The sequence below is a fragment of the Acipenser ruthenus genome, chromosome 4 (assembly GCF_902713425.1).
Source record: "Acipenser ruthenus chromosome 4, fAciRut3.2 maternal haplotype, whole genome shotgun sequence".
Lineage (NCBI taxonomy): Eukaryota > Metazoa > Chordata > Actinopteri > Acipenseriformes > Acipenseridae > Acipenser > Acipenser ruthenus.
In genome coordinates, this window is record NC_081192.1 from 24839235 (window position 1) to 24860437 (window position 21203).

At 36.1% G+C, this 21203-nt stretch overlaps 1 protein-coding gene across 1 annotated transcript in view; it reads left to right on the top strand.

Annotated features, from left to right (window-relative positions):
• Nucleotides 1-21203, top strand: part of LOC117400733 (transient receptor potential cation channel subfamily A member 1-like) — a 58647-nt gene that overhangs the window by 28468 nt on the left and 8976 nt on the right. The window contains exons 10-26 of the mRNA XM_034001031.3: nucleotides 3206-3305; nucleotides 3538-3638; nucleotides 6025-6188; nucleotides 6926-7090; nucleotides 7386-7500; nucleotides 7890-8056; nucleotides 8424-8514; nucleotides 9403-9462; nucleotides 9577-9675; nucleotides 10872-10942; nucleotides 11363-11534; nucleotides 13326-13415; nucleotides 14535-14704; nucleotides 15565-15694; nucleotides 15837-16019; nucleotides 16129-16197; nucleotides 17688-17792. Of these exons, the coding sequence (XP_033856922.3) occupies nucleotides 3206-3305; nucleotides 3538-3638; nucleotides 6025-6188; nucleotides 6926-7090; nucleotides 7386-7500; nucleotides 7890-8056; nucleotides 8424-8514; nucleotides 9403-9462; nucleotides 9577-9675; nucleotides 10872-10942; nucleotides 11363-11534; nucleotides 13326-13415; nucleotides 14535-14704; nucleotides 15565-15694; nucleotides 15837-16019; nucleotides 16129-16197; nucleotides 17688-17792 (2052 nt within the window). The remainder of the gene's footprint in view (nucleotides 1-3205; nucleotides 3306-3537; nucleotides 3639-6024; nucleotides 6189-6925; nucleotides 7091-7385; nucleotides 7501-7889; nucleotides 8057-8423; nucleotides 8515-9402; nucleotides 9463-9576; nucleotides 9676-10871; nucleotides 10943-11362; nucleotides 11535-13325; nucleotides 13416-14534; nucleotides 14705-15564; nucleotides 15695-15836; nucleotides 16020-16128; nucleotides 16198-17687; nucleotides 17793-21203) is intronic.

Consider the following 21203-nt stretch of genomic DNA (forward strand, 5'->3'; position numbering starts at 1 on the left):
TACATATGGATATTATTTACAGTACGCCTAGCATATTTGAAGAGTGGTTGTGTGTAATTAAGCTCAGAAATTAATATTTCAATAAATGATTCCCTTCACAATTTTGTATTGCTTTTTTAAAAACGGTTTATGTGAACTCTGTTTGCCCTGCCAAAACCTTGAAAAAAACATTTATGCATTATAAAATAGATACATAGATAGGCAACTAAACATGGTACCATTATGCATGCAGTGGTTGAGGGGGTTGTAGAATATATGCTGAAGGTGACTAGCATGCAATGATATTGTAGAAAATTATTGAACTTTTAAATAAGGAAATAAATGTTGTGGTCTATTTAGTTGGTATAAACATGTAGTGGGAAAATAAAACTGATAAACAATATTATTGATGTCAAATATATGTTTATTGGTAAAGCTCAGAAAATAATAATTTTAATGCAGTTTTGTAACTTTCTACACACGCCCTTGTAATGACATCATTTATGACCCCTCCTTCCTCTACTTTCTGTGTACTTGTGGCACAAGACGAATCTCTTATCTTTGAGATTAATTCTCCTCCATGCAAGTAGAGGCCCCTTTCACATTCCTGAGCTAAAACACCACACCCAACTTCTCAGTTTGTTTGCTGTAGAAAATCACATTATAAAAGAATAATTAGTTCTAATTTAAAAACTATTACAAAATTCCTTATGAACAGGAACACATCTTAATACTGCATTTGGTAAAAATACGTCAAATTCCAGAGACACATGGAAGAAGCATCATCATACACTTCCTGATCACACAACATCAAAGCAAAATCTCAACAGGTGAAAGGACAGAGAGGTGCATCAGTGCATCCTACTGTCAAAGGCACATTCTCAAGCATTTCACAACATAGTTCCTTCAGTAAAGAAAAGCACTACTCCTTTAATATATCAGTGATAACCTTTAATAAAAAACATTGGTTTCGAGTTAAGAATCATAAATCTTTTTTTTTTTTCTTTAAATGTCATTATACAGTAAAGCAATGATGCTGAAGGTTGCATTGGCAGAGTGAGGAGGGGTAGCCATAAAACAAAACAATGGAATTAGTAGTAATGGCACAACTAAAGCACAGAACAACAATATATATATATATATATTTTTGTGCTACAAGGGATAACATTGCATGTTAAAATGACACAGCCCCTATAAAGCGCCAGGTTACAGAAGCTGCATAATTCTTTTTGTCCAGCGCCTTCAATTTTTGTTTTAGTACCAAGCAATTGGGCAGCATTGTGAATTGTTGTTTCAACCATTCGTCTTTTTGTGTACCACAGGATACACCATCTTTAGTACACTCTAGCTATCATATGTCATTGTTTGAACACGAACTGGGCATCTATTCCACGTGATATATCCATGCAAAATCTCTAGCATCTGCTTCTCAGTTCTCCATTCATCAGGCCTGATTGAAAACTGTCATGGCTGCTTCAGGTCAATGTGGGGACAGCAGTGTGGTCATTTTAATAATTTTTACATATTTTTTTCACATGATTAAAGTGCAATAACTGTCAGATTCTAATTTTTGGCAGTTACTAGACATGGTCATGTTAAATCCAATAAAAATATGCTTATTTATTTTGTTCACATGTATTTTAATGCTATTTATCTCCAGGGATACACTGCACATAAAATACCAGTGGGCCCCATAAACTCCAGTAAAAAAAAACAAAAAACAAAAAAACAACTAAGAAATAACATTTTTAAACAGTATTTTTCACTTTTAAGTCCAATACAGTTGATGAACTTGGGTTACTATAATGCACAATATGTTTTGTAGGGAATTTCAGCAAGGAGTTACTATGGCAGGCCCCATAGTCCTACCATGCTTTTGCCATCTGATAGAAAGATATTGGCTCATCAAGTGAGAAGGAATGTGAGCTTGACCCAGATTATATAGCTGAAGCAATTTCAGGCAGAAATGGGATATACCTTGTATCTGAGAGTAGCAGTAGGGATTTCAGCAGTGAAGACATCTCCTTTGATTCCACAGAAAAACAATACAGCTAAAAGGGTTAGTACTTCCAGAAACTACAGGTTAATAATGCTAATATAAACTGAATAGTTCTTAAATATGTTTAAACATTATTAAATGTAAAGTAGGCACACACGCACGCACATGCACACAAACACACACACACACTCACAAATCAATTTAGAAAGTAAGAATAAAAGTAACAAACTTTTTAACTTTTGTCAAAATGTTTGTTACTTTGATAGTATCTACTGGTATTTTACAAAGGTTACATGTGTTCAAAATTATATAGTAGATGAAGTAATGACAACAGAGTGGTTCTACAAAACAGAGATAACAAACAAAAAAGCACATTATTAATAATAATAATAATAATAATAATTATAATAATAATAATAATAATAATAATAATAATAATAATAATAATAATAATAATAATTCACTTTCACAGGTAGAAAAAATAAGCTTTCAGGCATGATTCAGCAGTGAAAGATATGGAATTTTCAGAACCTGATGTAATATCAGCGCCACTACATAATGAATTGTTGACGCTTATAGACACTCAAACCAATCTGTTCTCCTGTCAAATTAATGGTACTAGCATAAACACAAATGTTAACGAAATTAAATCTTTTTTGATTACTGGGCCCTAGCACCAGGTATCCAAAAGTTGCAGATGCACTGCCTTTGAAACGTTTCAAACTTTTGTCACCAATGATACATTTTCAAGAACGCACTGCATCTGAATCTAGCCAAGATTGCCTTGTCAAAATTCAGCCGACGATTGTTATTTTTTTGTGCACAGAAGTTGGTTGCTGATAGGCTCTTTTTCTCAATTTCTTTCAGAAATTATTATTTAAAAGCTAAATATGCTGTGTTGAGTTTCTAAAAAAAAACAAAAAACAAAAAAAACTATGTTTATTTTAGATTTCTTATTTAAAGATCAGTTTTTTCAAAAATATTACACGTATATAATTTGGAAATGGAACACGTTTTAGGCCAATATACACTGGAGGATACAATTAATAACCTTTTAAAAAATGAACATGTATTAAAAAAAAATAAAGCTGAAATATGTTCATTTCTGATCTACATGTACAATAAATACAATTAAATGTGTTTTCCTTATTCATAATAGCTATGTGAAGTTTTAAGGGTTGATACCAACATTTATCCTGCCTTAGCTTGTGTTTACTGTGCTTGTAGGGTGCCAACATTGACAGCCTTGACTGTGAGTCCCACTCCCCTCTTCTACTGGCTACAACTTGTGGAGCCTGGCGGACAGTTGAGCTTTTAGTACGGAAAGGTAGGACTTTAAGAAATTTAATTTTGCTTGAAAAAACAAAGTGACGTTTGTTGCCTCCTTATTCCTCAGTCCATCTTATAATAATAAATGCTGTAAATGTAAAACTTACTGTCACCAAATTCCTCAATTCTACATGTGAAACAAACTAAAATAAATAAATACCACTTGGTTTATTAGAGTTTATAAGAAATGATTTTCTAATAACAAAATATATACATATCATTTATTTCAGGAGCAAATGTGAAGTTAAAAGACTCTTGTGGCTGCAACTTCCTACACTTGGCTGTGCAGCAGCCCAAAGGACTGAAGAATATATCTGAGAAAATTCTACAAGTAAAGTTTGACATTTTCTTCTGGTTACTATGCTATTGTTTTTTAAGGGCTGTGATAGAGATCAAGGGTTCTATTTACAGAACTTTAGTGTCCGATTTTGATGAAACGCAGTCAAATGCAAACGTGAGGGCAAAGTACTTTTTTTGCTGCCTCCCCATGTTTGAAGAGAGGTTGACCTAAGCCCTGGTGGAATTCCATTAGCGCTGACCAATGAAGTCAAAGTGTAAGCCAGAAGCAGTTAGAAAATCACGAACAACTGATATTCCCTTTAAGAAAATGAAAGAGTGTGACAGAGCGGATTACACGTCACTAAATTATCCATATTGTTTGTTATATGAACTGCCTGTAAAACTCGACAATTATAACACATGTACTAACCTGTATTCAGATGGGAAAGTGGGCATCTTCTGGTGGGGAAACGGGAAAAGACTGCACTTTTATCACTGAACCGCATACTCCAGTTTGCTTCCTGCACTACCACAATCCCTCAGTAACAATACCTTTACAGATAGCTGGAGCGATGGACTTTGCTGTAGTCTTGATGAAGGAAAAGCTTATATTTATTATGATGGCCCTGAAGTGCAAAACACAAGCAAGTAAAATGCTAGCACTGTGTTTTGCACTTCAGGGCTACCTTTCTGTTTGTAAGCCGCTAACATTTGGTTTGCTTGTGTTTTGCACTATTTGCTAATGCAGTATTTAGAAAGTATTTCGTTCAACAATTTTGGCACATGTGATTGCAATGATTTCTTATATTTATAAATATGAATTAATTGTTTTTTCTAATATATACTTCCAGCCTTTGCAATACAGAGCATATTTACCATTCCAAACCACAGTTCTCATCATTTACAATACATCTGGGAACTGTGATTTGGAAAGTGTCTTTGTTACCTTCAGTGATCTGTATGAAATTTTTTTTTAGCATTCATAGGCCTACAGTTCATGTGTTTTCTGTTTGTCTCCGGAATATCCGTGTATATGTTTCAAACCCAACATACAAAGAAAAGGCACAGTTAATTTAGTTACCTGAATTATAATAGTAATAATATATTTACTGTTGTTTTGCACTTAACTTTTTTCCTCATAAGAAATCAAAATGTTCTATGTATAGGCCTATTAAATAAAGTGCTTTATGTACATTTGTGTTTGTGAAAGTCTGTGTTAACAGTAGCTGCAGACAATACATTATGGGTCGCAAACCTATCAGCCGTGATACAGCATAAATAAGAGAGTGAAAACTGAAAGGTTAAAGAGTTCTTCATGTCGTATTGTTGGATAAAAATCTTAAGAATTAAGTCATTCTCCACAGCCTTTGGGCATTTCGATGTACGGTAATAAAAAAAATGAACTAACTTAAAGTACATTGCCCTGTAGCCTGTGACTGAGGCGTGTGCACTGTGAGCTGTCTGTCAGTGAGTGACAGTAGTGACAATATTAAGCTGTAACACCGTTGATGTGATTTGAGGCTGGGATCCATGAAAAGTGTCTGTTAAATACATATGTTACGGTAAAAGTCAGAATCTGGGAAATCTTCAATTTTACCGGTAACTGTCAACATTTACCAAGTAAGGTGGTAAATGTCCGGAATTATGAAGAAATATATTGCTTTTCGGACATTTACTGAAGCTTACAGGTATTAGTAAAGTCACTTGGTTGTTCTTGAGATTTACCGGTAAATCTTGACATTTGCCAATATGCTAACTTTTACCAAAGTAAAATGTTGACTTCAGGTAATAAAGAAGCACTGGAGCACAACCACAAAATAAGTACCAGATTGATGCCCCCATGACACCCACAGTAGCCTTTATACTGCAGAGCTGTGTTTAAATTAGCCTGTATAGAATGAGTCCCATTTACACACATTTAGAGGAATACTTATAACATTGTTTTGACATAGCATGCTGGGATGTAAATTAGGTCATACGATATTTTTTTCATCATGAGGCTAACCTGAGGCCACACCTCGAATGTCACCAAAATCGCATTATAGGGCAAAGGCAGTTTGCTCCAATTTGTTCATCAAAAAACAGGGGCAAACACATTTTGTCCTAGCGTTAGAGATTTGCCCCATCATCAAAATTGGGCCAAAATTGGTAAAACGCACATGAAAACAGTTTCAAGCAGTAAAGTTGATTTATTAATCAACATGAGCTTTTAAAAAAATCCTTAACAAAACAATCTTTACAATTTTGAGAATTGTAAGCAGTTACTTCATTACTACATTATTTATCAAAGGAGAAGAGACTTGGAATAATATGGGAAAATGCCCATATAATGAATGTGCAGCAGTGTAGAGTTTAACTAAAAGGTTTCTTTTTGAGTTTCACTAAAGAATTTGTATCTTCACCCTGTTTGTATTGACTTTGCTTTGCTTCAACTCAAGGATGTGAAGGAGCTTCTGAATGATGAAGACAATGAGGGGTGTATTCCACTTCATTATGCATGCAGACTAGGAATCCAAGAATCAGTAACTAACATGCTGGGGTTGAAGGTATCACTCCATTTAAAATCAAAGGATAAGAAATCTCCACTGCATTTCGCAGCTGGGCAAGTATTGTTCTTTTCTGTCTTTATTATTATTATTATTATTATTATTATTATTATTATTATTATTATTATTATTATTATTATCAATGTGTTTCATTGTTTATTATCTCTGTTTTGTAGAACCACTCTGTTGTCATTATTTTAAGTGAACACAGCTTACTGTATATGAATCCAGTACTAGAAGAGAGAAGCTTTTTTTTTTTTTTATCCCCTTCCAACGCTGTAAACAACATACAATACTTGTCCCAAACAACTTAATCGCATACAGCACAACACACGCAATAATACTGTAGGTCTGTGAATTTCAAAATTATGTAGGTAAAATACAGTGATTAGAGGAAGGCTAGTTCACTGTACGGTTCATTGATAGATTTGGTGGCTGCTTATACAAGTAAATAGGTTTGATGTCTGTGCTTCGGCTTCTGGGACACCTAAAATATACATGATTTCAAAATGTGTAACTTAAATGTTCTAGTCCTAACCTCTGAGCTACCTAAGGGGGTCTAGCAGCTTCTGTGATGGTCCTTAAAATGAAGTATATTTTCCATGTGTCTGACTTTGTCAAGTTCTGATGCTATTCATAACAGGGTGGAGGCTACATATATTACCACCACATTTGTTTTTGATAAATAAGAAATAAAGGCAGTCACAGCTGTTCTAAAATAAAGGCCTTTACAATTGACTAATTCAAAATACCCAATTGATACCTAATTGAGGTTTGTCTTTGTCTAATAAAGGTATGGACGTTTCAACACTTGTCACCAGTTGCTGGAGACCATGAGAGACAGCAAACTACTTAATGAAGGAGACGAGAATGGAATGACCCCACTCCATCTAGCATCTCAGAATGGACACATTAAGGTTGTTGAACTGTTGCTAAGGAAGGGTGCTTTATTCCTTTGGTAAGATTATTATTATTATATGTACAGTACTCTATATAAATGAATTAGCAATTTAAAATATTTCTTAAAATTAAAATATATCCGGTAGATATCGACTATATTCAGTATACAGTAGACAAAAAGTACCTCTCTTAGAACCACATTCACAGCTTAACACCATCTCTGATAAGATTGTACATATATGGTTTTACATCCAAAATGTAAGTGTTGATTCGATTTGTAGAATACATCAATTACCAGTAAATAATCACAGATCTCTGTCTCAAAGTAAAGAAAGTTGTGTTCTTTTTTTTAGTGATTATAAAGGCCGGACATGCTTACATTATGCTGCAGTGGAAGGCTATACTCAAACAATGAAGATACTTTTGGAAAAAAACATAAAGCTTATAGATAAGGCTGATGAGGATGGGGTATGTGCGCATTCCTACCTGTTAAATTGAAATAATCAATCCATGCACTGTATGTTTTCATCGTCTCAGCATATAAAATCTATTAGGTAGAAACCCTGAGATCTAAGCCAATTCAATGTACATTTTCAGACTCAAAACAATGTCCTTATTTCAGGTAAAAAAAAAAATGTGTTACATAATTGTAGTAAAACAGAACTAATTGTCACATGGAACAGTCCATAGTTTTGCTTTGTTTTTTGCCTACTACAGTATCAACAAGACAGAGTTTTTCACAGTGCTGCATGTCACATAGAGGCTTTTTCCCTCATTTTTACCCACTATCAATTACCTGAATTAAAATGTAGTTGTATTGACTTCTGGAAATTGATCATTTTGTTTTCTTGATAAAGAACACAGCCCTTCATCTAGCTGCAAGGGAAGGGCATGTCAGTTCTGTAAGCCTTCTGTTGAGTAAAGGAGCGGAGATTTCACTCAACAAAAGTGAGGCCACTTTCTTTCATGAAGCTATACACCAGGGGAGAAATGAAGTGGCATGTGTCGTCATTGAGAGTGAAAGGTAACTTAAAAAACTGAAAACATCAAGCATATCTGAAGAAATACTGTAATAGATAGAAATGCAGGTTAAATAATAATAAAATAATAGTAAAAAGCTGTACAGAGAATACATTGAACAATAATCTCGTTAAGCTATCTTTTTAAATTTGAAATGGGACATAATGTTTTCTAAAGTAATCATTATGTAATTTTTATTGTAACACAACAGAAATGTACGGTTATGTCAGGTTTTTCGGTTCGATAGAGTACTGTTGTCACCACCTTTCATGAACCAGGTAGGTCTGGAACAGCTGTTTGTTGGGTAAGGAAACCATATAGCAGTTTAGACTTGGCCTAGATAAGTGCTTATGTAAGTGTTTGTACTTCAGGTGCCATGAAGCTATTACAACGTATAAATCTGGATCTACAAAAATAGCCCCTGTATTGGAAATGATTGAATTCCTTCCAGAAAGTTTCAAGGTAAGCCTAATTATAATTGCATTGGAGTACAGTTGAAACTATAAAAAATAAAACTGATAATGGTCAAGATTATTAGTATTTCAAGGTGATTTACAGCTTTTCTATATAATGGTTGCTGGGTTCCCCAAAGCAAGGTTATTTTGAAATAGTATTTTAAATGAATTCATATGTCGTTTTAGTTTTCATGGATACGATTATACTGTGTTATTATAGTGTCAATAAAATGCAGCCTAATAAAATACCAATGTACAAGCAGCAGTAAAAAAACACATTTTAGTTATTGCTTTTAATATCATTAACTTGTGACTTGAGTGTATATTTCACTGTTTAAACTGTTTACATTTAAAACTGAAAGCAGTTAACGCTCTGTATGCAGTCTTTAATTGAAAAGAAGAAAATTGTAATATGTGCTGATGAGCTGCGTGTCGCTGTGCACCAGGGGTCACTGTATCAAAACTTGTACTGTCAAGAAAACAACAGTGGCTCACCATACAAATCAATGAATCGGTGCACCCTTATGTTTTTAGCCAACAATTAAAGGCTTTAGATTGTTTCATTTTTGTTGCATTATTCTAACACACAACTGATAAAAAATACATTTTTCCTGACAGAAAATGATATAACAGCTACAGTATCATACTGTATCATAAATTTTCCCAACACTTTAAAAAGTGTTTAATGTTTTTTTTGTTTTTTTTTGTTTTTAAGTATTTAAAAACAGTATATTAGATAATGCAGTGCTATGATGTATAGTTCTAAACTTCTAATGATCTGAAAACTTAATTTAATTACCAGTAATGTTTATTAGGTTGTGCTTTTTTGCCAATATGTGATCAAATATTGGGGTCTGACTTATACTGATACAGTATGCTTTTATATTTCTTACAGTTGCTTTTGGACAGATCTTTGAAAGAATCAGAAGATGATGTCAATAGTCAAGACTACAGTGTGAGTGTCAAAAATGTATTTCTAAGCAATATTCAATCCTGATTTTTTTTCTTTCTTTATCTTTATATTCCTCTTTTGATTTCCAATTACAGATATGTAATTTTATTTCTTTAGATTGAGTACAATTTCCGATATCTTCAGTGTCCACTGACGTATACAAAGCTGTCAAAAGAAGATACGGTGTTCAAGTATCAGCCTCTTGCTTCACTGAATGTAAGTAGTAGCAGTAACATAGAGTGTTTTGAAAAAAATAAATAAAGTCCTAACCTTAAAACAGTGGGAAAAAGGTGTCATAAAATGCAAGTTTGAAAAACATTCCTTCAAGCAGTCCTTAAAATTTTATGAACAGGGCCTGTCCTGTGTTATGGTATTGTAGCAATCCTGGGGGGAGGGGAAGAATCAAGATAGAGTAGATGGTGTGTGTGTGTGTGTGCGTGTAGGAGGTTGGATTGTGTGTGTATGCATGCAGGGGTTGCCTGTTGTGTGTGGGTGTGTGTGTAGGGGAATTGGGGTGCTGGTTTGGCGCAAAAGATGTTGGGATGGGAGTCTGTGTAAGGGGCAGGGGAAGCGAGGGCATATAACGGAAAGACCGGGAGGAACGGGGGAGAGAAGGTTGTGTTTAGGAGAGACAAAGAGAAAGATAGAGAGAAGATTAAGGCCACTGAAAAACAAACACAACATGTAAATCATTTTTTTTTCATTTTTGACTCCCAGTTCCCTTCCCCTACTATATGATTTTATTTCACGGTTTGAGCCTTCATCTACTCATGGTTGCAGTCTCATTTCTGTCTTAGAAAAACCCGACAACGCTACAATATTATGAAGTTAACATCGTACACAAGCAAGTATCGCTAACTAACAGTCAGGGCAGCTAGGCTGCTTACTGGCTCCAAAACACCAGAACTCTTAAGTTCTGTGTTGCACAAAGACTCTTGTTTCCTCAGCTCACAGCTCACAACTCACAGCTCACAGCTCACAACTCACAGCTCACAACTCACAACTCACAACTCACAACTCACAGCTCACAGCTCACAGCTCACAGCTCTCCTCAATCAACAGGTTGACCCTGCCCTTTTTAAAAGGCTCCCAATTGTTTAATTGAAGGCAGCCGTTGGATCAATTACCCAATCGCCTATTTTATAATTATGCCATCTAAAATGGCTGCCCATCGATCCCATGGCCTCCTGGGAATTGAAGTCCTGCTGCGCCAGACCGACAGGACTACATTTCCTTAAAACGGGTACAGACTGCGCAAAATCCGTGGCCCAAAATACTGGCCCTCAACCACAGTGCCACACACCTCATCACAATACATATATATAAAACCTGAAGATGCAATATTAAAACAACCTATAGCATATCAACAACCTACAATAAATATGTATAAATGATAATCTGTGTTCTTTCAGGCCATGGTAAAGTTTAATCGTGTTGAGCTTTTGACCCACCCTGTCAGCAAGAAATATTTAGAAATGAAATGGTAAGTTGTAAAGATATTATATACTGGGAATATAGAATACACTACATATGTTTACATATATAAAAACTCAACATCACTTATAGTGCAATCTTTGAAATGTTATTTCTCCACTGGCCGTTAATTTGTAAACCAGCCCTAAACAGCTTCTGCCCCTTGTGTTCAGATGCATGTCACTGATGTTACGCATACAAAAAATTAATTGATCAGTTAATTTCAATGTGTAAAGATGGCTTCCCTAAAATACTCAAATTGGGTTCTTGCTGTAATTGTGTTATGGAAAAAGTTAAGTTCAGGTATCTCCTACTGCAGTACTACTACAGCATTTTTTTTTTTTTTTTTTAAACAGACAACCTATGCCTTTTATGGACAAACAAGACTTTCTTATATTATAAACTGAAATGCATTATTTGTATTGTGTAGGCTTGCCTATGGACTAAAGGCCCATGTTCTCAACCTGGCTATCTACAGTCTTGGACTGGTGCCTCTAACAATCCTCATTGTGAATCTGAGACCAGAAATATCTGTGAATAGAATGGCAGAGAATGGAACAGAAGTTAGAGAGGTGACCATGAGTACTCAGGCCCTGGATAAGGTGTGTATGCGATTAACTATATATATTAACTATAGGGCAGCAGTGTGGAGTAGTGGTTAGGGCTCTGGACTCTTGACCGGAGGGTCATGGGTTCAATCCCAGGTGGGGGACACTGCTGCTGTACCCTTGAGCAAGGTACTTTACCTAGATTGCTCCAGTAAAAAACTGTATAAATGGGTAATTGTATGTAAAAATAATGTGATATCTTGTAACAATTGTAAGTCGCCCTGGATAAGGGCATCTGCTAAGAAATAAATAATAATAATAATATATCTTCTGAGAACAGTTTTATGTTTTTAGGAATGCAAAAATGTCAAGATTATTCAGATCCACCACAGATACTTTTTTTTATTTGTACCTAGTTTGGGTTCACAATGGCACTGCAAGTCAAGTATAATGCCAAATGATAATAACTAAAGACGTGGCTGAAGCAACATTTATTTGTATTGAGTTACACCATTGTGTAATCCTTAAAGAGTAAGCAGCTCCAAATTACTGTACATTTTTTAAATTTTTTTGTAACTTTCCTGTGAAGGGTTTGTGGGAGTCCACTGAGAGTCAGAGAGAGACTGAGCAATGACGATTGTAAACGCTGATTTATTTACGGCACAGTGCAGTATTGCAGTTACAGGAAGGCTGCAATACCATGCACCACCACTAAGCTACACCAATGGTGTTGCTCAGGGGGTGCGTTTCTTTATTCAGTCGTACTGTGATGAAGAGCAACAATGGTTAATATGCACCGGCAGTTATAGAAACAGTTGTACAAAAATGTAAAACAAAAACACTGTTCAAAACCAAGCTACAATACAGAAGTTGACGTATCTGACTGTGTCTGCTACTTCCCCTAAAAATAAATGTATCAGTACTTTTTAAAACTAACGATCCACTGACCCATGCCCCATTAGATTCTCATAGCCAGGCAATGTGAGCTCTTTGCACTATACTTGCGTTATTTACTAAACATGTTGACTGCATACACATATAAGTATGTGTATCATTAACTGTTTTTGAAAGCGTGGGCAGCTTCAGCAATTCTGACCCTTATGGTAGTCTACGAATAGAGGTATAAAAATAAATTACATTTTTGGTTAATTATATAAAATATATGCAGTGAAAATGTTTATTAGAGTACACAATTCCTGCTATGCAATGCTCTTAGGCTGATCTTAGGTTGATATTAGGCCCCACATTGGTCTCTATGAAGAAATTCATGGAAACAATATTTATGTGTTTTTTAAATGTATTACTTGTCTTGAGAAACCAATCATGCCCATATAAATTAGGTTTAAGAGATTTCACATCAGCTACAAAATATGTATAATATTTTGTGTGTAGGGTGTCTCTAATTGTTATAAGAGATCATCTAATTGTTATAAGAGTCATCTCGTGCAGTTTGCACAAGTGTGCTCAATGCAGGAAGGATAAGATGTATTAGAATTTTGATAAATCCTGAATGGTGATTGGTTGATTTCTCATACGTGAAAAAAAAAAAAAATGATCAAAGAAAAGGTTCAACAATATTTTCTTTTTATTGTGTACTTTAATTGCTGTGAATTCCTTTTAATCTGCATCCTCTTTATTTTTAAGATTTTAAAATTGAAACAGCATATATTTTAGTGATGAAGGACAAACAGTACAACCATTGTATTGCATGGTATACAGTATATTGTGCAATAAACAGCAATTTAAGGTAGCAATACAATGGACATAGAAAAATAAAAGGGGTTTACAGTATATTAAGACAAAACACATGACTGACTATCCTAACTGAAATGTTCTGTCTTACAGCATAACTCTTTTTATACAGCCTGCATGATTCTGGTTCTTGTCATGAATCTATATGCAGTTGGTAAAGAGATGGTCCAGATATACCAGCAGGTTATGTACAATAAAACTATAAACTTGACTTTTTTTCTGGCAAAATCAGTTTGCATGGCTGCTTATAGGGGTGCACATGATTCACATTCGGAAATGGTGGGCCTAAAACAAGAAGTGCATGTGGTCACACTGAATGCTTTGCTGTTTGTGAGAAATGTGTTTTTACACCACTCTTGACATTACCACACATAACCTGCTTCACTCACTTCTAAGTTCGACATAAGTGGATTGCATAATTGTGTCTACATTCCATATTTGGAACCACTGTTACTTTGTGTCCCTAGAGCACACATATCACTGCTAAGGAAGCAGGCACCTGCCTTGAGCAGCCACACACAATGGCTTGGTTTATATGTAACAATAAAAATAAGTCTCACCTTTCTGCCATGCTATTTTGGTAGTAACTTTACAGCAATTTGGGTTTACATATAGTTTTTCTTTTAGGAAGAAAAAGTATCCTTTTAATTTTTTAGGCTGCTACTGTGGGTAGCTTCAGCAATTCTGATCCTTATGGTAGAAAAGAGCTAAAAAATATATACTGTATATATATATATATATATATATATATATATATATATATATATATATATATATATATTTAAAGTACATTTTGGTTAATGTCAAAATGTTTAGTAGAGAACATTTTCAAAATACTGTATTTTATATATATTAAAAAAAGTATTACTTGTCTTGCCCGTCTGAATTAGGTTTAAGAGATTGCTCATCAACTTTACATGTTCACTTATCTTGGTGCTGAAGATGGTGAACTCCAGTAATTGACCACTGGTACCAATTTTGCAGTAAGAACTACATTAGTAACATTAATAAAAACGTAGGGGGTCAAGTTTTCCTCAATTGTGTCGTGTTTAACTACCATGACCCCTGAAGACAGTAACCTGCCAATACACCACCAGTTTCCGGTTTCACTGTTCCTTTAAAAGTCCTCAAGCACAACCTAGTGGATGGATAAGGAAAGTGCTATAAGGAGCTAAGAAACACACAGATGCATACACAGATGCAAGAAGCATGGCAGACACTTCAACTTTAAATAAGTATTATTACTGTGTACGCACAAGAATGTTTGTTTTTTGCTGACATTTTTACTGTTTTTCTTCACAGCGTTTGAGATACTTACTTGACTACTCCAATTATTTAGACTGGTGTGTAGCAGTCGAATCTCTTCTCTTTGTTATCCCCCTCTTGTATAACTCTCAGGAACACTGGCCCTGGCAATGTGGGGCCATCACTGTGTTTCATTCCTGGGTCAACTTTCTCTTTTATATGCAAAGGTATATTTTATTTTTTAAGTCCTTGAACTATATAACTGGGTTAGCATGTGTAATTATTTTTTAGACCCTATATAATATTAATTTACAAACAAGGGCGTGTATGTTACTGTATGTACGTGCCATTATGTTCAGTTTTACTTCATACATTAATTTATAAATGTTGTCAATATATATGTTTTTAATATTACATTTCTTAATGGAGATGTCAGAATGCAGCAGTGTAGAGTTGTGGTTAGGGCTCTGGACTCTTGACCGGAGGGTCGTGGGTTAAATCTCAGGTGGGGGACACTGCTGCTGTACCCTTGAGCAAGGTACTTTACCTAGATTGCTCCAGTAAAAACCCAACTGTATAAATGGGTAATTGTATGTAAAAATAATGTAATGTCTGTATAATGTGATATCTTGTAACAAATGGATAAAGGCGTCTGCTAAGAAATAAATAATAATAATAATAATTATGCAACTAGGTAGATGAACCTTTGCATTTCTGAATGATCAGTTATAGGGCACATATTTAAAATACCTGAAGATTTAAACAATTTACTTGGGGATTTAAAAGAGACTACAAGCAGCAATAGGCAATAAATAAATAAATAAATAAATATATAGATGCAAATGTACTAGCCTGGGTTGTATTCTCTGCTGCTTCTATACTATGACAAATTAAGGGACAGGTAGCTAGTTCATTCCCTGCTCAAATATGGTACTTCAATCTATTACTGAACTGAAAAAGACTCACTGTTACACAGGTTAGTAAAGTTAAGATCTCTAAACCTTAAGGAGGCTTACCCTGGTGAGTGAACTATCAATACATGAATTATTCTTTATGATCGTGACCATTTTTCTGTCCCTGTCCACAGGTTTGAACGTTTTGGGATTTACGTAGTGATGTTTGGTGAGATCCTCCGAACTCTTTTTTGTATTATCCTGTTGTTCTTTTTCCTGAACTTGGCATTCGCCCTGGCGTTTTATGCTCTAATGCTTGAACAGGTTAGACAAACTATGAACTGTGTATTTATGTATATCATTTAGTAAAAAGCATTAGTGTGTATTAGTGTAACAGGAAATGCGTTACGATGCATGTATTCATTTGTGCTGAAACATTCAACAAAGGCATCATTTTGTTTTGCAGCAAACATTTGCAACTCCTGCACTTTCCATAATGCAGACTTTTGCGATGATGCTGGGAGACATTAGTTACCAGGACAATTTTCTTACTCCACTCATAGAAAATAGATTACCGTTTCCATTTCTCACCTTTTTAATTCTCTGCCTGTTTTTACTACTGATGCCAATCCTCCTCATTAACTTGCTGGTAGGTATTTTTTACTTTATTCAAACAGTTCTCAGTCTAAAATACTGTATCAAGCATGCTGACCAATGTACACACATTTACAACTAAAATGTTGTATTTCAATGTTTAGATTGGTTTAGCTGTTGGAGATATTGCTGAGGTCCAGAGGAATGCTTGCTTGAAAAGGATTGCTATGCAGGTAAGTCGTTTACCTGGAAGAGACAGAAATCCAACTTCACTGAAGGATTCATTTTGATTTGGGTTTTCACAGAGTATAAATAATGTTCAATCAACATACATGGCATATATCCAGAAAACCAGTTCTCCAGTTATCATGAAACTTGGTATTAACATTATTAGATTAAGTAATTGAGAATTTCTGATTCTGAGGATATATGGGGGTGTCTGTCCATCTTCATGTCTAGCCACACTTACATTTTTTTGAATAATCAAGAGAATTGCTTATCATATTGTGATTAAACATTTAATTGCTAATTCTTATTCTATAATATGTAATGCTGTTGATACTGTATATGTCATGGTCATAAACTTTTTCATCATCTTATAGTTCATTTTGAATGTATGTTACAGACATACTTGTTTAGGTAATGTAAATCAGTGGCGGCTGGTGGGCAAACAAAAATGGGGAGACAGAAAAAAAGGCAGAGGTCTTGGGGTCCCCTTAAGCTCCCAGCAGTATAATATTATTTATTTATTTATTTATTTATTTATTTGGCAGGCACCTTTATCCAAGGTGACCTACATATGTTACAGGGCAGTACTGTACAGGGTTACAATGCAAGATTAATTTAAATACAGTATAGGTTTACAGTGTGCAAATAATACTACTAAAATACAATATGAACTAGAATGCCATAAGTTAAGATTACAACAAGTTATCTACAATGACGTATTGGTAGTGCAAGGATAGTGATAAGATAATAGACTATGTAAAGCATCCAGGCAATATAAATCACAGCATTTTCATTCTTCATTATCATTACAAACCCAAATGGCAGCATATGGTCAAATTTAAAAGGTCTAGTATAAGAAACAGTTCATAATCTTTGGAATGGATTAGTTAATTCTGTTTATCCAGTTTTTTTTTTTAGTTTTAGTATATATTCAATCATGTCATTGGGTGAATTGACCCTTAGCAGGCTGAATTAATTAATTTAGGACCTGGTTGGATCAAAGACCTGGCCTGGAGTAGGGTGGAGAGAGTTGAGTGCCACTAGACTCAAACATGTGCACTAACACCTATGCAGTATAGATTATGTTGCAATGCTGTACTCAACCCAGTTACTGGTACTTTAAAAAGTTGATTTATTATGATTCAGTAGTTCTGGACAAACCCCACAACACAGAAATTTGAGTTTAAGGAAATATGTTATTGATGATTATGTAATGTATGGAAGAAACAATTTGGCATCAAACCTGCTTGGTTTGAGGGTCCATCACCTGGCTGTCTGGACGAGGCAGGATACCCCCATAATAGATTGTACCTAGAGAAGCTGCTGGGCGGAGATGGGGGGGATGGAGGGATGCGAATAAAGGTGTTACATGGGTATTTATATGTTTTTGATAGGTTACATTGAGATGACGAAATGTGTAGGGGCCGTCCCTTCTCCCAAACTTTAGTTTATAAACGTCATTAAATAAAATAATTCTAAAAGTTTTCGTCTACAGATTGATCTCCATACTAACTTGGAGGAAAAGCTGCCATACTGGTTTATGAAACGAGTGGATCAGGTCAAAGTTACAGTCTATCCTAACAGAGCCTGTGGGTCAAAGGTATGTACAACATAATACTTCAGTCCATAAGAGAATAATTACTGAGCTGATAACTTTTAGAGCATATTTAAAGGAATTGTAGCAAACAAAATAATTCCCAAATCTTACCCATTTTGCACTTCTATTAACTACATACAGTCGCAGACAAAAGTATTGGCACTCCATGCTTACTATACCATAATTCATAAACAAACTTATTTCATTTAAATAATTTGTTCATGATAAAAATATTGGCACTCCTACTTTAGTATTTCGTGTGTCCTCCTTTAGCTTTTATTACAGCTTTCAGATGTTAATGATCATTCTTAACCAGTATGTTACACCTTGTTGGTGAAATCTGGGTCCATTCTGACTTGCATATTTCCTTCAGCTCAGACAGACTGGATAAATAATGCTTGACTACTGTCCAAAGCATTTATTATGGATTGAGATCTGGTGATTGTGAAGGCAATTCCAGATTTTTATTTTCGTTTTCTTCAAGAATTCCATAGTTGACTTAGCCGTATGCCTTGGGTCATGTTGGAAGATAAATTGTCTGCAAATCAGCCTACGAGCATATGGTATCATTGTAATAAGTAGAATGTTTTGATACATGGCTGCATTAATTTGATCTTCAATCACATGAGTCTCCAATCCAGTCCCCATATCGTGATTGAACCACCTCCATGTTTAACTGTAGGTACAAGGTTTTGAAGGCTTTCCCTTTTTTTCTCCAAACATACTGTGGTCCTTTTTTGGGGAAAAAGTTATATTTTAGTCTCATTGGACGAGATAATTTTGTTCCTGTTCATATTACTTGGCAAATTGTAGACCGATTGTTTTATGAATCTTCTTTACAGGTGGTTTGCAGCGAGGTCTATGTGCATACAACTCTTCTGTGTTCAGGAGCTTTGTACAGTTCTTTCGTGCACTGTTATTCTTGATGCTTCTAAATCTTTCATTAAGCCCTTGGCTGTTCATCGTGGATTGTTTTTAGCTGCTCAGACAATTCCCCTACCTGTGTACCCGTAATTTTCTTTGGACATCCACTTATTTCAAGCTTTTCAGTTGAATTTGTTCTGTGGTGGTACTCGACTATTGCTCTGATTGTGGATTTTGGTAGTCCATATTTCTTTGTTCTGTAGCCATTTCCTTTGTTGTAATTTACTACGACTGCTTTTCTCAAATGTGAATCCAACTTTTTTGTCTTGACCATCATCTGCTATGTTGCCAAAATGCTTCTTCTTCAACAGATATTGGAAATAATTACCTATTTTTCTGGCTGTTGGCTTTATAATGCAGCTTAGTTACTGTGTAATGGTTTTCAATCAATTTTTTTAAATGTTTAGACTTAATGTAAAGATGCCAGTACTGTTGTCATGAATAACATCTAGTACTATTGTTTTTTTTTTTTATAAATATTGTTTATTACACCATAAGAAATTGTGTATTTTGGTCCTTGCCATATTGGTTACTGCCTAATGTTTACTAAATGCTTTGATTTAACATATTTCCTTGAATTACCTTATATTTGGTGTAGGGTGCTAATACTTTTGTCTGTGACTGTAGGTCTCAATTGGGCAGTGTGGAAGGGTGGTGGGCAATTCACACAGGAGACAGAACTGTAGTTGAAACACCACTCCGGCGCACTGATTTAGTTTGGCCTGCAGAGGGCGCTGTTGTCCATGGCCTGAATCCCGGCAGCGGTAGTCAGGACCACAGGGTTAGACACAGGTAGACATCACAGGTAAACAGTCAGGTTGATGCTGGCGCACTCGCAGGTGCTCAAAATAATAATGAAAACTAAAGGCGAAATGAAAAGGGAAAATAAAACACAGTAATAAAATTACACTGCTTACGCAGTGCCCCCATTGCCGCTAAGCTGGTCAGCTCGGGTCTCCGTCCTACACTCTGCTATGCACTATACACTGGGGTGGCCAAGGTTCCCCTTCTAATCACACACGTTCCCTCGGATATGTAACAATTTATTTTATTTAATATTTTCTTTCTCTAAGCTGGCTGTCTTCCTAAGCTGTGCTTGCCTTTTTTGTTCTCTCGCTTAACCACTGGCGTTCCTGCCTGGTCTATATTTACACTGGCCTTCTCAGCCAGCGCCTCTGGGTATTCCTGAATGCATAACCAAGCACAGTACTTATGGGCCGAGCAATCCCCCAAGGCCCGCCTCTCAGCCACTCAGAGAGAAGGAAAGCCAACACCGCCTCTCTGTGTCATCGCCGTGACTGACAGGTGGATCTTACGAGACTGCTGCCCGCTTCCTGCAGAACCATGCTTGCGCCAGACAGTCAGCACAGATCTCCCCTGTTACATATCCTCCACCTCAGAATGGCACCACCGATCCAATCGAAAATCCTACACCCCCATGCCTTCCTGAGAGAAAAAAAATCTGCATTTTGATGCAGTTTCCCTGCTCGGTGGACTACCCTGAAGGCATAGGGCTGCAGGGCCAAGTACCAACGTGTGATTCTGGCTTTGTTATCCTTCATCCAGTGAAGCCATGCTAAGGGCAGCAGTGTGGAGTAGTGGTTAGGGCTCTGGACTCTTGACCGGAGGGTTGTGGGTTCAATCCCCAGTGGGGGACACTGCTGCTGTACCCTTGAGCAAGGTACTTTACCTAGATTGCTCCAGTAAAAACCCAACTGTATAAATGGGTAATTGTATGTAAAACATAATGTGATATCTTGTAACAATTGTAAGTCGCCCTGGATAAGGGCGTCTGCTAAGAAATAAATAATAATAATAATAATAATAATAATAATAATAATAATAATAATAATAATAATAAGGGGGCATGATCTGTAGCCAGGGTGAAGTGTCACCCCAGGAGGTAGTACTGGAGCGACTCGACTGCCCACTTTACTGCAAGACACCCCTTCTCAATGGTACTATAGTTTTTCTCGCGGGGAAGGAGCTTCCTGCTGATATACAGGACCGGGTGCTCGCTTTCCCGCACCTCCTGAGACAACACTGCCCCGAGACCTGTCTCTGATGCATCTGTCTGCAGGGTGAACCTCCTACTGAAATCAGGACTGCATAGCTCTGGCTTGCTACACAGCCTTCGATTCTGAGTGAGAAAGGCCCTCTGATGCGGCTCCGTCCAATACTGAAACGTATTTGGGGCAGCCTTCTGGGTGAGGTCTGTCAAAGGAGCAGCGAGCGTGATGAAGCTCGGGATGAACTTCCTATAATAGCCCGCTAGTCCCAAGAAAGAGCGCCCCTGGGTTTTGGTCGTAGGAACCAGCCAGTCAGCCAAAGCTTTCACCTTAGCAATCCAGTGGTCGATACCCCAAATACTCCGACTCACTCTTCCCAATGGCACATTTCTTTGGGTTAGCAGTGAGCCCAGCTTCCTGCAAGGATTGCAGTACCGCCGCTACCTTACACAGATGACAGCCAATCTTCACTGTCGATAAC